This window comes from Manduca sexta, chromosome 15 (assembly GCF_014839805.1).
Source record: "Manduca sexta isolate Smith_Timp_Sample1 chromosome 15, JHU_Msex_v1.0, whole genome shotgun sequence".
NCBI lineage: Eukaryota > Metazoa > Arthropoda > Insecta > Lepidoptera > Sphingidae > Manduca > Manduca sexta.
The window spans coordinates 8,523,727-8,537,165 of NC_051129.1; the positions used below are offsets into that span (position 1 = coordinate 8,523,727).

The 13,439-nt window shown below is 35.5% G+C and overlaps 1 protein-coding gene across 4 annotated transcripts in view; it reads left to right on the top strand.

Moving 5' to 3' along the window:
* Positions 1–2,365: 2,365 nt before the first annotated feature.
* The window catches only part of LOC115444409 (methyltransferase-like protein 9), a 55,174-nt gene continuing 44,100 nt past the window's right edge, over positions 2,366–13,439 (top strand). For 2 of the 4 annotated variants that reach the window (XM_030170177.2, XM_030170178.2), the window contains exon 1: positions 4,395–4,973. In XM_030170177.2, the coding sequence (XP_030026037.1) occupies positions 4,659–4,973 (315 nt within the window). In that variant the 5' untranslated portion in view covers positions 4,395–4,658. Of the gene's footprint in view, positions 2,465–3,626; positions 3,838–4,394; positions 4,974–13,439 lie in introns of those variants that run through there. The other 2 variants (XM_030170181.2, XM_030170179.2) reach the window with 2 other exon arrangements.

A 13,439-nucleotide genomic window follows, 5' to 3' on the forward strand; every position in this document is an offset into this window, starting at 1 on the left:
CGGTTATCTTCCATCGAAAAGATAATTTCTCGGTTTCTTCCCACCCTTTGTTACGGCTAAACCGATTTCCTGCCGGGCTACGTGAAAATTTAAACCAACTTAATCCCCTATCGAGCTTTTAATGACATTTTCTCCGAACGTGAAGCCACAAGAAAACAACCACCATGCCCGCCGATGGTTAGCCGCAAATCATAGAAAGATTTGCCGCATTGATAAAAATAAACGAGAGACGATATTACGGAATCAATATAAAATTGCATTTCCTAATGTCAATTGTTAGTTACGAAGTGCAATAAACTTCCAATAATCATGATATGAAATAATTCCTGAGCGATGTGCTCTGTCGGAGCGCAGCTGTCTCGTTTGTTCGCGCCGCGGACAGCTACTCGCCTCTCTGTTGTGGCCCGAGGATCGCACGGAGTATGATGAACTCGGTAATGATCCAATCAAAAGTGAAGTGCATCAAGACTCGGCCGTTGTGAGAATGCGGTTAGGGGTGCAAAAACTATAAGCACGAATTTAAATTAAACTCGCCATTCGGTTTTGTTTTACAATACACTGATTTAAATGGTCGGTCTAAATATGTAAGTATATTTAATACCAGTACGGTTGTTTGAACAACGGCTTGAGGTTTCAATATCAGTTCGGTTTGTGTATTGACGTTGTTGTGCTAAATAGGTATGTATTTGGTTATGGTTAAAAAGTACTTAACCTATTTTATAAACGTTACGTAAAAACAAACTTAGGCTCACGAGAATCTTGCAGCATATTCTCAAAACAGATCAATATAAAATATATAGAAACACTTTAGCTCCTTATAACCGGTCACTTGCTTAAAGGCAATGAGAATATTCAATATTGAATACCTCTTCAAAATCTCAATACCGAACATTATAATGATTAGTGATCTATTAGTGTAGTGACATCAACAATTTTGGAAACGTTTCCTTTTTTAACATCTATGTCTTCTCCTAAGAAAACGCAGAGCGCCAACGGTGGATATTGGATATGTTGCCATATGATTATAATAATTATTAGATAGATTATATTTATCTATCAGTAAACACAACTTCAAGACATGAGTTCCTTATCTTCACCATCCTCCTTCCCTTATCTCGTATCTATGTAGAGCCGACGCTACAAAATTTCTTTGTATGTTCTAAACAGTTTCGGCTTGAACTGTCATCCACCAGCCTGATGTCATATGAAATGATGGCCTCTATGGCCTGGGCATGACCAAGGGGAATATTTGAGAGGTTGAATCCCGCCTCTCCCGAAATAAATTTTGTTCTACATTATTCATTGATCGGTTTCATAATTTATAAGACTAACAATCTTCTGTTATTTTTTCAAATGAATATATATATATATATATAATGTCATCGAATGCACATTTTGTGTATTATAATATGATCCCTATGTTACAGCAAATTCACATTATATTTCTCTACATTTTTATCGCAACTAAATGATAAACTAATCTTAATTTATAGCACACTGTATTACGAATGCAGGGAATAATACGGAATAAGTTAAAGGAATTGCGATTTAATACCACTGCCTTATATCAGACAGACAATGGTTGGACTATAATAATGATAATTCAACTATGTTACCGATTAACAATAAGTACTGTTAAATGTTCCAGAAGTACTAAATTTCTAGTTCGGCAGATGTTTTAGCTGTTTCATAAAAAATAACAATGCCTAATCGTTCAGTCCTTATTAATTATATACAACGCCAATTATAATATACAACAAAAATAAATGTACTTATGTTTAAATTCTACAATGTAACGAAAAGAAAATTACCGATACAAATCATAAAAGTTACATTTCACGTCGACTTTTGATAGGCACTAAGCACCTTTTAGAAATCCTTTTTCGGATTAAAAAATAAGTAATGATCTTAAAACACTGGCTGTTCCTTTTCTCCGATGGCTTGTAATTATTTTAAATGTCCCGCATGCGCCTGCGCCGGTGCTTCAAAACGCTGCGGGCAATCCGAGCTTGATCGAGAATCCATGTAAAATGTTCACAAAATTAACCCCACACTTATTTTTATTAAAATAATCATTTAAGATAATACACGCAATTGATTTACACTTCCAAAAATCTCCATTACCCAAAAGTATTGTAAAAACAATTTTGAATCCCAGTGAAAGAAAATGGGTTTATTAAATTTATATATGAAAATTCATATCATTACGCAGTTGTCGACACGAAAATAAATTCTTATCGCAACCGCCGTTTATCTTAGACAAGTAAAACATTATCCAGTACATCTAAGTGGACGTTGTAAAGATAAAACGAGTAATTTGGTGTCAGCCTATATTTAGATAAAACTTGTAACTTATCGCTCACTTCAAGGCGATCGTAAATACGAAATCCACGTCAGTTAAATTAATAATTATTTAAAAATGCAGTCACTTCAAAATCTAAAAATACCAGAGGTTCGAGAAAGCGTGAGTTTATTCATTTTTAATTGTTTTTGTTTTAAGCTTGATAATAATGGTGTTGGATAAACCAAAACAAAAGTGAAGTTGCTCACATTGCGATTGAAGACTATTGTAACGTGAACATGTTTGCAGCATGGCAACCCATATAATATTTCCATATTATGAGTTTTTGTTGCTAAGAAAGGGTATATGATTTTAGTATATTAACGTGGAAATACACACAAAACTTAACTTATATTTTATTTAAAACGTACATAGATTTTTCTGTGTAAAGTTTCTTCAGACGAACTCTATATTCTGAAATATTTCTTTCCTATCAGTGGGTAGAAATACGGTGGTGTTATATATAAGTTATGTATAAAGAAACTTCATAAACTTTCCTTATGTTTAGTAGGTGCGTGAAGTCGGTAGGTAACTACATCTGAAATGCTTCTATTTTTCAATGAAAATTTCCACTGCCGTTTTACAACAGTCAATACAAAATTTTCCACAATTATTGTTACTCTCCACTCAATAAAATTATTACGCACTATATTAGATGTTATAAAAAGGTACTATTGTGAACATTTTTTGACTAATCTGCGATTTATATTCATTTAGGTCCGATTTAGAATAAGAAAAAAATATACATAAATTATTTCAATTTTATATGAAAGCAAAGATGGCGAAGTATTTATGTAAGTAATGTACTTATATATTAGTATTTATTTTTTTAGTATTTATTAATGTGGTAGCTAACCTGCACACCCTTTGTCGATCTTTGAGACTTATATGTATAACGCCCGCGATATATGATCCTAACATTTTATAGTTGTGAGTTAGCTATACGCATAATATAGAAAATATAAAAGCAACATTAAAACCATACGCTTTAAGTTAAACGGTCCGAAAAGCAAATAAAAAAAAATTTTTTTTCTTATCTTTATTCACATGAGCGTGGATATAACCGCCTAACATTTAAACAATAGATATAAAAACGTAGCAAAGGTTATTAATGATGTAAAAGAAGAAAATATAGGTGCAGCGCAGGCTGTAATGTCTGGCAAGAGTTCTTTTTACATCGACTAAAAAAAGATTGTCAAGAGCTGCGGTGACGAGAGCTGGGACAGTGAATGTTCGGTCACGGCCAAGGCCAAACCGAGATTCGAACAAATTTAGGACCCATTGAATACGTCGGTAAGATTTACCTCTCACCACGTAATACCGGGAAGTGTAGTGTACTTAAATAATTTGCACAAGTGGCCGTGTTTTCATATCAAAAACATACATAGTTGAGTAAACTTCTTATTCGATCAAAAGTAACGGTTAGTGAAAGCAAAATGAATTCCGTGTTACGGGACATTGTTGCCAGAGCGTCAGTGGAATCAAAGCAACTAATGGTTAGTATCGATCTGCTTTATTGTTATTTTGTTTTATTAAGGAACTTAGAATTTTACTTAGACCATTATACTTATTAATCATGTAGGTACGTACCTGTATAACAATAATTATTCTACTCGGAAATCATAAGATAAATATACCTCCATCTAATATGTGCCCTGAATAATATTATCACATCCACTTCTCAATTTAACCATGGCATTAAAGTATACTTTTTTTAAAGGTGCAGCGATTAAGAATTTCAATAAAAAAAATTGTCCATTGATTTAAATATAGGCGCTAAATCTTTGCCAAAATGACTCGAAAACGAATACAAATGTTTAAGTTTATAAAGAACGTTATGGAAACTAAATATCAAAAAGAAGTTCTTATAACACTTAAGAATTACACCGTGTAATACTTTTGATATTTTATTTTATCAGATAGTTTATAAAACTTCATCTGTATGGTATAAAATATGCACAATAGTTTATTAAGCGATTAAATATCTAATCTTTTGATATGTAACAGACTTCACAAACGCTTAAATTTTTAAAGCGCCCTCTAGTGGACTGTAATCTTATCAGTAAATTTGACATTAGGCAGCAAAACAATTTTTTTACACTTTTTGCTGTAATGTTTTTGTATGTTTTTTACTGTATTTAATAGCTGCAAAGTGATATAGTATTGTAATAACATTATAACTGCCATTTCAAGTTCAATGAAACGAACTTATGAACTCGAAATACAAAAAACAACATAAGGATAATGTGAGGTTAAGGATAAATTCGCAAAACTAGTTTGTTAAGTAATTAATAAAAAATTATGAAGGTCATGATAAATGCGAGCCACATTCCAAATCATATGTTGTTCGGCGCTCATTTGTCATGCGTTGGCAGTGGAAGTTCATAAATGCATGAAAACCGATCTATTTTCTTACATAAAGGAAGACCAACCGTATTGTAGAAGATATGAGAGCCCTGAGCTAATTACAAATAATTGGAAACCTACTTTGTTACAAGAGAGGTACAATAAGTTAAAAATGGCCAGCAGTTCAGGATCAAATGGATTTTATCGGCCGCGGAGTGCGCTTGCACGAGCTTTATATGAGAAGCAGAGTAATGATAGACTTCTTCAGGAGTTTGACCAAAACGAGGTAAGATCTAATACTTTCATTTATATTTTTGCGCAAAATTTGTCATGACAGCTGTGACATACCACATGGAACCATTTTAGTTAACCTACTTGTACAAAAAGTTATATTTTCAAATCACCATGAAGACAATATAAGGTGTAGGACTAGGAGTTTTACATGTGATATTTCACTTAATCTTAATACAGTATACCATATATTATGCACCAAAAACAGTTATGAATATAATTATGAACATACTCGACAAGGATTTAGAGATTCTTATCAGCTCAGAACATAGTTTCAAAATGCAAGAGTGTATCTTTTAAACCCTATGTAAGCTTTAGAGTCAAAAGTGAGGAGTGTTTATGTCTAATGATTTAAATAAGTAATACTGTCCTAAATGATGTATGGCTGGGTTACTAAAATACATTTTAACAGCCAACTCAATATCATCCTAATTGTATATGATATAAAATTCACAATAGTTAGTCTCTGGCAAGTTGTTACATTTAGGTTCCATACATATATCCAATCATGATTGCATTATTTTGGTGAACAACAAGCAACACAGTGTCTTGCATCCTGCATACTATATTTAGCCAGTCTATACTTACAATGGAGCGAAGTACTGTACCTGATATAAAAAAAACATAAAGAGGAAACATTGAAAATTTTGACAATGGATACTTTTTATTTAAGTACACTTTTAAAGTGTAGCGGAGCTACTTTTATTTAGTGGGATTCAAATTTTCAATAAATTAATTTTATTTAAAGAAATCATAAACATAATCTAATTTTGGGTGCAAATATAATCTAAAGGTCAAACATACACATTAATAATTTTCCTTGAGATAGTGAGTTTTGTAATGATCTTGTATAAATTAAGAGTACACAATATCAATATAGATGTTTAACTTTTGTTCTTTCTTAGAAATTATAAACCTATAAAAATGAGTATTTTTTATATTACTTCAAAGTTATCAACATTACTTACCAGCTTAGACAACCGCTAAGAATGTGCATACCAACCAGCTAGAAGTGGTCTACATACAGTATCTTTCAGTGACCTTATTAGTATTAGTTTATAATATAGCAATAATACTATGAAGTTGTGCTGGCATTGACAATCTTTCACAGCCGGAAATACTACCCGGGGGTATCATTGAACCTCCGGCGATATAACTGAACAAGCATATATTTTACAGCCATAAATATTGTGCCACTTCTTTTCTTTATAATGTTTATATAATTATTGGTTTGGTATAGAATAAAGACAACCCATTTATATTGTATGCAACTTAAATAGACTATTACTTTTAAATTTTAATTCTGCTGCAGTGAAGTGATGGTCATAATTTTTTTAAATAAATTCACTGTCTTGAGCGTTACTTGTATTACTACCATTGCTAGTAATATGGTGTTTCAATTTCTAAATTGCTAATTAACAAATTTAAAGCTTAAAAATTTTAAAATACAATTTGTGGTAAAATCACAGGAATCTCAGATCTCGTTCAACAACTTTAAGTTATTGAAAATAATTGGTTAATATGATTTGGTTAAGTCTTTTTTCTGTCAAAGAATCGCCTCTCTGACTACTACTACCACTAAGCGGATGTACACAAACTCTGAGGTGTTTTTGTAATAAGTCATTTTAAGTGGTATAAGTACCAGGTACTTAATGTACTCAGAATACAAACTGTATTTATTTAGTTATATAGATTTCAGAGCTTTGTTAATTAAAATTCCAGGTTGTGTTGCAATGCAAATTTTTATGATAATTTATCCTTATTCCTTAGGCAAGGTATAAGCTGGTCTTGTCATGATTCTTAATATAAATCTATTTAGCTATTGAGCAACTGACATGTGAAGCTGAACTCGCGTGTGTACGTCATTTCCGACGGGGATTTCTTGCTTTGGGAGGTATTAAGGCCTGCTTTTGGGTTTTGCATGCCCGACTATAAGTCGTATCTAGTATCCTTGGATCGACATATCGTATAATCTTCAATTCTTCGGATTGGTATCTAAAGATAATCATCCCCACCTACTGGATAGAGAGAGTTTGATTCGTTTCTTGCTAAAAAAAATTTACGAACAAACATAAACGTTTATGAAAGTTGACACTGACCAATCCGGACTCGCTAATGTTACTTACGTTCCAAAACGAACAACAAAACAGCCATTTGCAGTTGAATTTTCCATGTGGTATATCAGTCGAAGTAACCTTTATGCTGTAGAAAAATCTGGCTACCAACATATCAGCACATACATACATATACCACCAACAGGAAAATAAAAAGTACAGCATTGTTTGCTCTTACATTACTAAAAGTATGTTATAGTTTGCAAGGGCGGTGGGTAATTCATACAACATATTAGTTTTATTGATTTATGTAGCCGTTAGTTTAGCCCCCGATAATACGTATTATGAGCGATAATTAGTATGTGCCATCAGGTGGGTCGTCCCAACGTCAAACTTTGTGGACAATAAAAATAAAACACAATATTTTCCAGGATATTTAATGATATTCTGTAGTTAAAAAGTATTTTATTATCACATGATTACATCTGAATAAGTTTTTACAAGTTTATACACTGTATCTTCTCTAAAAAAGTAAATTGTCTCGAATATGATTTCGTTTATACAAAGAAACGAAAAAGTCTTTTCAATATGTTTATTATATTTTGCGTGTTGAACACCGTCTGACGCCAGTATATTTGATTGTTTTGTTAGGCCAGGCTAAGCCGTAAGTAAGTCTGTCTTCAAATCAAAGTTGGCATGATAACGACAAAACGTTTGTCAGGTTCGCAGTTTGCTGGATCCAATTTTCCTTCTAGGGACGATTCATATAGCGCTGCGGAGTTGCGCGCCGGGGCTTTTTCATACGAAACGCACACTCAATCGGTGGCTCACGTGTGCCTCAGTAACGAGGATATATTTGCGTATGAAGAACACGAAATACCTCTGAATTGTGGAGGGAATAAGACATTCAACCCGCTCCACCCCACCGGCCCTATCCCCCCGCGACCCTTTTAACTTTCATCTCTGTCGAGTGTTCGGTCCACATACTTTTGTTCTATTTGATCAATGTTATTAAAATGTCGCGGGCTTGCTGAATTACAAACATTTGACTATTGTATAAAGTGGATTGCGTTATTTAACGCGTATACGCAAATCAAATTACTTAAATGTATCGGTGCATGTTATTGGATAAAATATAAAAATTTCAGAATACGATGTTCTTACTATTGCGTAGCGATTCATTGATGAAAACACATTTATAAAAAAAATATAGGTATGTACTTAACAATGTCAATGTTTACAATTTAAAACAGATGATTTCAGTACCTACAGGCAAATCGATGACAAATAATCAGCAAGTAATTCCTATACGCAATTCGCAGTGGTCACAATAATGTGTAAAGCAAATATCCATACAACGGACATAACTAATCCACCACTAATAGCAATATATCCGTATACTGTTGTTGTCATCCAGAAGGATGCACATATCGTACATCATGGTGAAAATCCCTGCAGAATCCCTCGTTAGCATATAAATCCGTCAGCATAATATCAGATATGACTATATTCAAAGTTTTGAATACAGCACATGCCATTGTGTTACAAAATATGCACCCGGTTGCTGCGTACGCGCACAAACAGTCGACGGGCCGTCCGTCGAACGTCACACGGGATCGTTGCCGTCGTCCGTAATCACTGCTATCCATTCTGTTAAAACTACCCGAGGATAAATTAGTTAAGTAGAAGCTTCCGTTAATCGTCGGTTGCGGTCGGTGCCGGTCGCCCGCTCTAAATGGATTAATTTATACTTATTTATACGAGGACGTTTTCGGTGTCATGCGACGATGGGATGATTGTGTTGTGATTGCTTGCGCTTCCTATGAACGCGTCCTATAAACGCTCCTGCCGATAAATAACACGTCCGACAACCTCATACGTGCCACTGACCACAAACTAGATTCCGCTGTGGACACCATGTATTGCGTAAGACTCGCTCCTGTAATATTCGCTCGATACTAAAATATGCTATTCAAGTATATGTATTGATGTGAAACACGACTTCCCATTACTGTACATAGATGTTTATCTAGTGTAAATTATATTAAGGTTTTGAACGCACACGATCGCAGATTTACATGTTTAATTTTGCAACATAAAATTAATACTTCTTTTAGTTTAATGTACTTTAGGGATAATTATGAATAATTCGCAGAATTTTATCAGTCAACTCATTTTTATGTTTATATCAACTTATCGACGCTGATTTTACATTCATACTTAATAATGTTTCGATGTCGGAAACTGCGTCCCAATATCAACTCCCTTCAGATCCAACAGCAAATATTTTGCCATTTTATTTATTTCCTATAATTCATAAGGAAATCCCCGATGTACTTGAAGACAAATTTCAATAACAGTCCGAGTGATATGCGAGCGGTGCAGTGTAGGGTAGCAAGGCGCGATGTCCGCACAGAGAGCTAAGACACCTGAGTCGCGCCGGGCGCATCGCTCACTGCAATCTGTACATTATTTCTCCATTGTTCGCGTAACGAGCCCCCACCCCATCCAGCGCGTCAGGCCGCACTCCACATCTCCCCCGCCGCCCATTTCCCACACCCCACCCCGAGGCGGTGGGACCTCGCTCGCGCCTTTCTTTTATCATTCCTCTCTTTATTTCCGAATGCAAATAATCCTCCACACGTGTGAGAACCGAAACCATTGTTCTCGCTTCCACCCCCCACTCCCCCTACCCTGCTCTCCTCCAAAGGGAACCTTGGCGACGAAATATAACTAAAGTATTTAACTAAAACCGCCTGTGCAAAACTGGTAATCAATGATAATAATTAGTACTTTAAATTCCTTACGCATTGTTCTACATGACTCCATATTGCAGGCAAACCTTGAGATTTAATTCCTTTCTCTTCTTCGCCTTTTGAACAAGTTTAGCGGCCAATATATTCTATAAGAAATACTAAAACACTTTTCTTGTAGATACCTGCCTAATAAAAGTACTCAATAATATAATATCTTATTCCATGTTGTGTAAAATATACTTAATTGAAATTAAACTAATTTTCGGATTCTATCGCGGTAATTAGTGTTTTATTTTCTCCCGACGTTTCGAAGACTTTGCAGCCTTCATGGTCACGGGGGGACTGAGGTGTTGTTCATCCGTAAAGTCAAAGTTACAATATCTACCTACATTTTACAATTATACAACTTTTTTAAAAATTTCCTGATCCTTAATTTATATATGAGAGTTTAACTTGACTTTGTTACTATATACTATTCACTATCATCATAATCACACGGAAAATTTACATTGAAAGGAAATAATAAATTACAAGTTTTCTTTTATTAGTCAATTAACGGTACTTGTTTACAAGTATAAGCTTTCTTAATTTTGACCGCTTTTAAGTCTAACCTTATCAGTTCTATCCACCAGTTTTTAGATTGCCACATCCTTACGTTTACATGGACATCCCCGGATTCTCTTTCTAGTTGGTCCCAGTTGTATTATGCAAACGGAACAGCTTTTTATCTATCTTTTATCCAACTTAGTGGTTATCCTTAACAAATTAAACTTGAAATAAAACCTTGAAAAAAAGCTTAATTAACATTCATTCCCACTAAGAAAAACTCTAGTGTTATACTGATTTACGTATAGTTGTATGAATAGAGTGGAGGTGCGAGGCGGTGATACTTGTAAAGCTACAACTAGGTTAGTTGTCGCAAGTGGAGAACAAACAGCTCGTTAGGCTCCGAGCGGCGGAAGGGTGGAGCGCCGCGATTCCCAAGAAAAACGCTAAGTGGGAAATCAATACGTATTAGGCGCGATATCGGACCGGTCGGCCGTCACACCATGATGGATGAACGCGCCCAAACTTTCCGCGCCAACTCTAATAATGACAATATACAAATTGACGTCCGCGAACACTTCCGAAACGCGATAGCTCGTCCGTCGCCGACGCCGACGCCTCACTCCACTCACATTATGTAAACAAACATGGAAAAAACTGATCGCGTTCAATTTATGTAATAGAAATCTCAATTACGGATATGTTTTTTGGGTCTCATCTATCATGTGACGCTGGGAAGGCGGGTGCTCCCGCGTGAGTCAATCGTCGGCTGGAATAATGGCGTCGCCTCTGTGACGTCTTACAACGAGAGCGATATTGGAGTGGATCGACAGGCGGGAGTCACCGCGTCTACATATTGAAAGCTATTCGGAATTTACAAATAAATACACACATGCAAACGCACACACCACAAAATACACCCAGAACACTACACACGTACGGGGGAACAGCAAGCCCCGTGTCCCTCCAGCTCGCGCATCACTGGTAACTCTATATTGAAATCGCATTTGCTTATTCTCACAGACCTGGATTTTGTTTTAGCTTGCTTACGTTTCATTTGCTGTTTCAAATTGTACAATAGAGTAAAGATATTTCCATATCTTAAGACCTTATCCATTACTTTAACGTACCCCTTTTTTATCAGAGGTGTTCAAGTTTATAAAGCAAAAACAGTAAAAACCATTTCATTTAACTTTTTTGATCCTAATTACAAATTAAATTCGTATACGTCACGTCATTTTCTTACTGTACAAATTAAAACTTAAGTTAAGATTTATAGTGAGAAAGGCAATGGAAATGATTACTTATTAACATTTGGCTTGCGGTTTGCAAAAGGTTTAATGCGAACTACTTCCGAGTCGTATAGCCTTACATGAGATTAAGTAGGAGGTAGTTGAAACCGTGGAGTGCGAGCGGGCACGGGCCGAGGGGGGAGGTATATTTATGTCACCTCGGGGACGCGAGCGCTCGCCCCACCCCAATTATACCGCAGTAAAAGTCATAAAAAGACACCCGAAGTTTTTACACGAACCAAGAAGAGGCTCACGCGAAATTAAGAGGGGCGCCGAAATGTGAGATGAGCATGAATTTTTTATAAGCCCAGATGATGGTGCTCCGTTTATGATGTCTTATGGCGGATAATGCCCGCGTTGCACGCGCGCTTTGTTTGTTCAACTGAATCATTGATGAGACCAAGTTTATTGCTGCCACAAGCTATATGAAATAATTAATTACCAATCCGACGCCCTCTTTACATTTTCCAACGATCAAACTCCAAATAGGTACGCACGTACTTGAAATTAAATCCATTCGAGTCATGTTGATATCAACATTTTTGTCATTAACGTGTGAAATATTGGCCCATCAGACACTTTTATGTGTGACATTCGAACGAGATGCACTTGCTACACTCGTAAAGTGTGCGAAATTACGAGAACAACTCCATAACTCGTCTCGTTTAAAAATACCACGTAATTACCAACACTGTACAAAAGGCAACGACTTTAATTAACTAATTAAAAATATAATGCATTATGATGATTGATATGTGTCATTGTATTCATATTTCAAATTATCGCTCGCCCGTGCGTGTGTTTAAAAGGAAAACTTTTCCATAAATTAATTGATATTTAGGGTCCATTGTTATTGTGGCACAGTTTCTGGCGCGTTTGTAATATTTCGTACCTTTGGGACGGATATAATAAGAGGTTTACGACTAAAGAGACCCACGCATGTATATAAACTCAAACTTACTTTTTCAATTCGAAGCATGAACGTCATAAATAAAGCTTTTATTTAATGCGATTTATATTCACGAAAGCAGGTCGAAAACGACCTGAGAGTTGGTTAACGCAAATAACGATTCTCGTTTTGTTCACGCTTGTATAGAACAATACATTCTCACGTTTAATTTCTTTCGGGTCTTAACAATTGATTTTTTTTACGAGTGTGTTTATTGAGCACACTCGATATGCGGTAATTTCAATTGTGGCCTTACACTGCAGCTGTGACAATAAACTGCTCTGAACTGCAGTGCTGTCAGTCTAGAACACTTAACCCCTCTGTGTCTGTAACACCAATCAAATAGAGAGTACAATCTGGCATAGAGACATACACTATCACATGTTGCAGCTCTTTTAACATTCACACTATATCTTCTTAACGGCTTAACATAAATAGAAATAAAGCAATTGAACAATAAAAAAATCTTTTTAACCTGACCTTACGTATTTGAATGTATCACCTACAAGAGTCTGCGGGAAGGAAAATTCATGCCAATGATTGCCCGATAAGGGCTACTACACAAAATCAACTAATAGACTATATAAATTATAACACAATAGACTTTGCAAAGTTGAGTTAAGTGTGCGTCCTAAAGCTTTAGGTCGGGTGTACAAGAGCGCGTGAGATGCACCCGCCCTGTGTCGAGATAAAGAGCCCAACAGAACAATTCAATGTATAATTCATGCGGCGAAAACACTTACATTAACGCGTTGCGTATCGCCCGCTACGCCATGTTTGTAATCGCTACTTTATGTACTTACCGAGAAATGTATTAAAAATTATAATGAGTATGACTGCTACACCACTGGCGGTAATAAGATC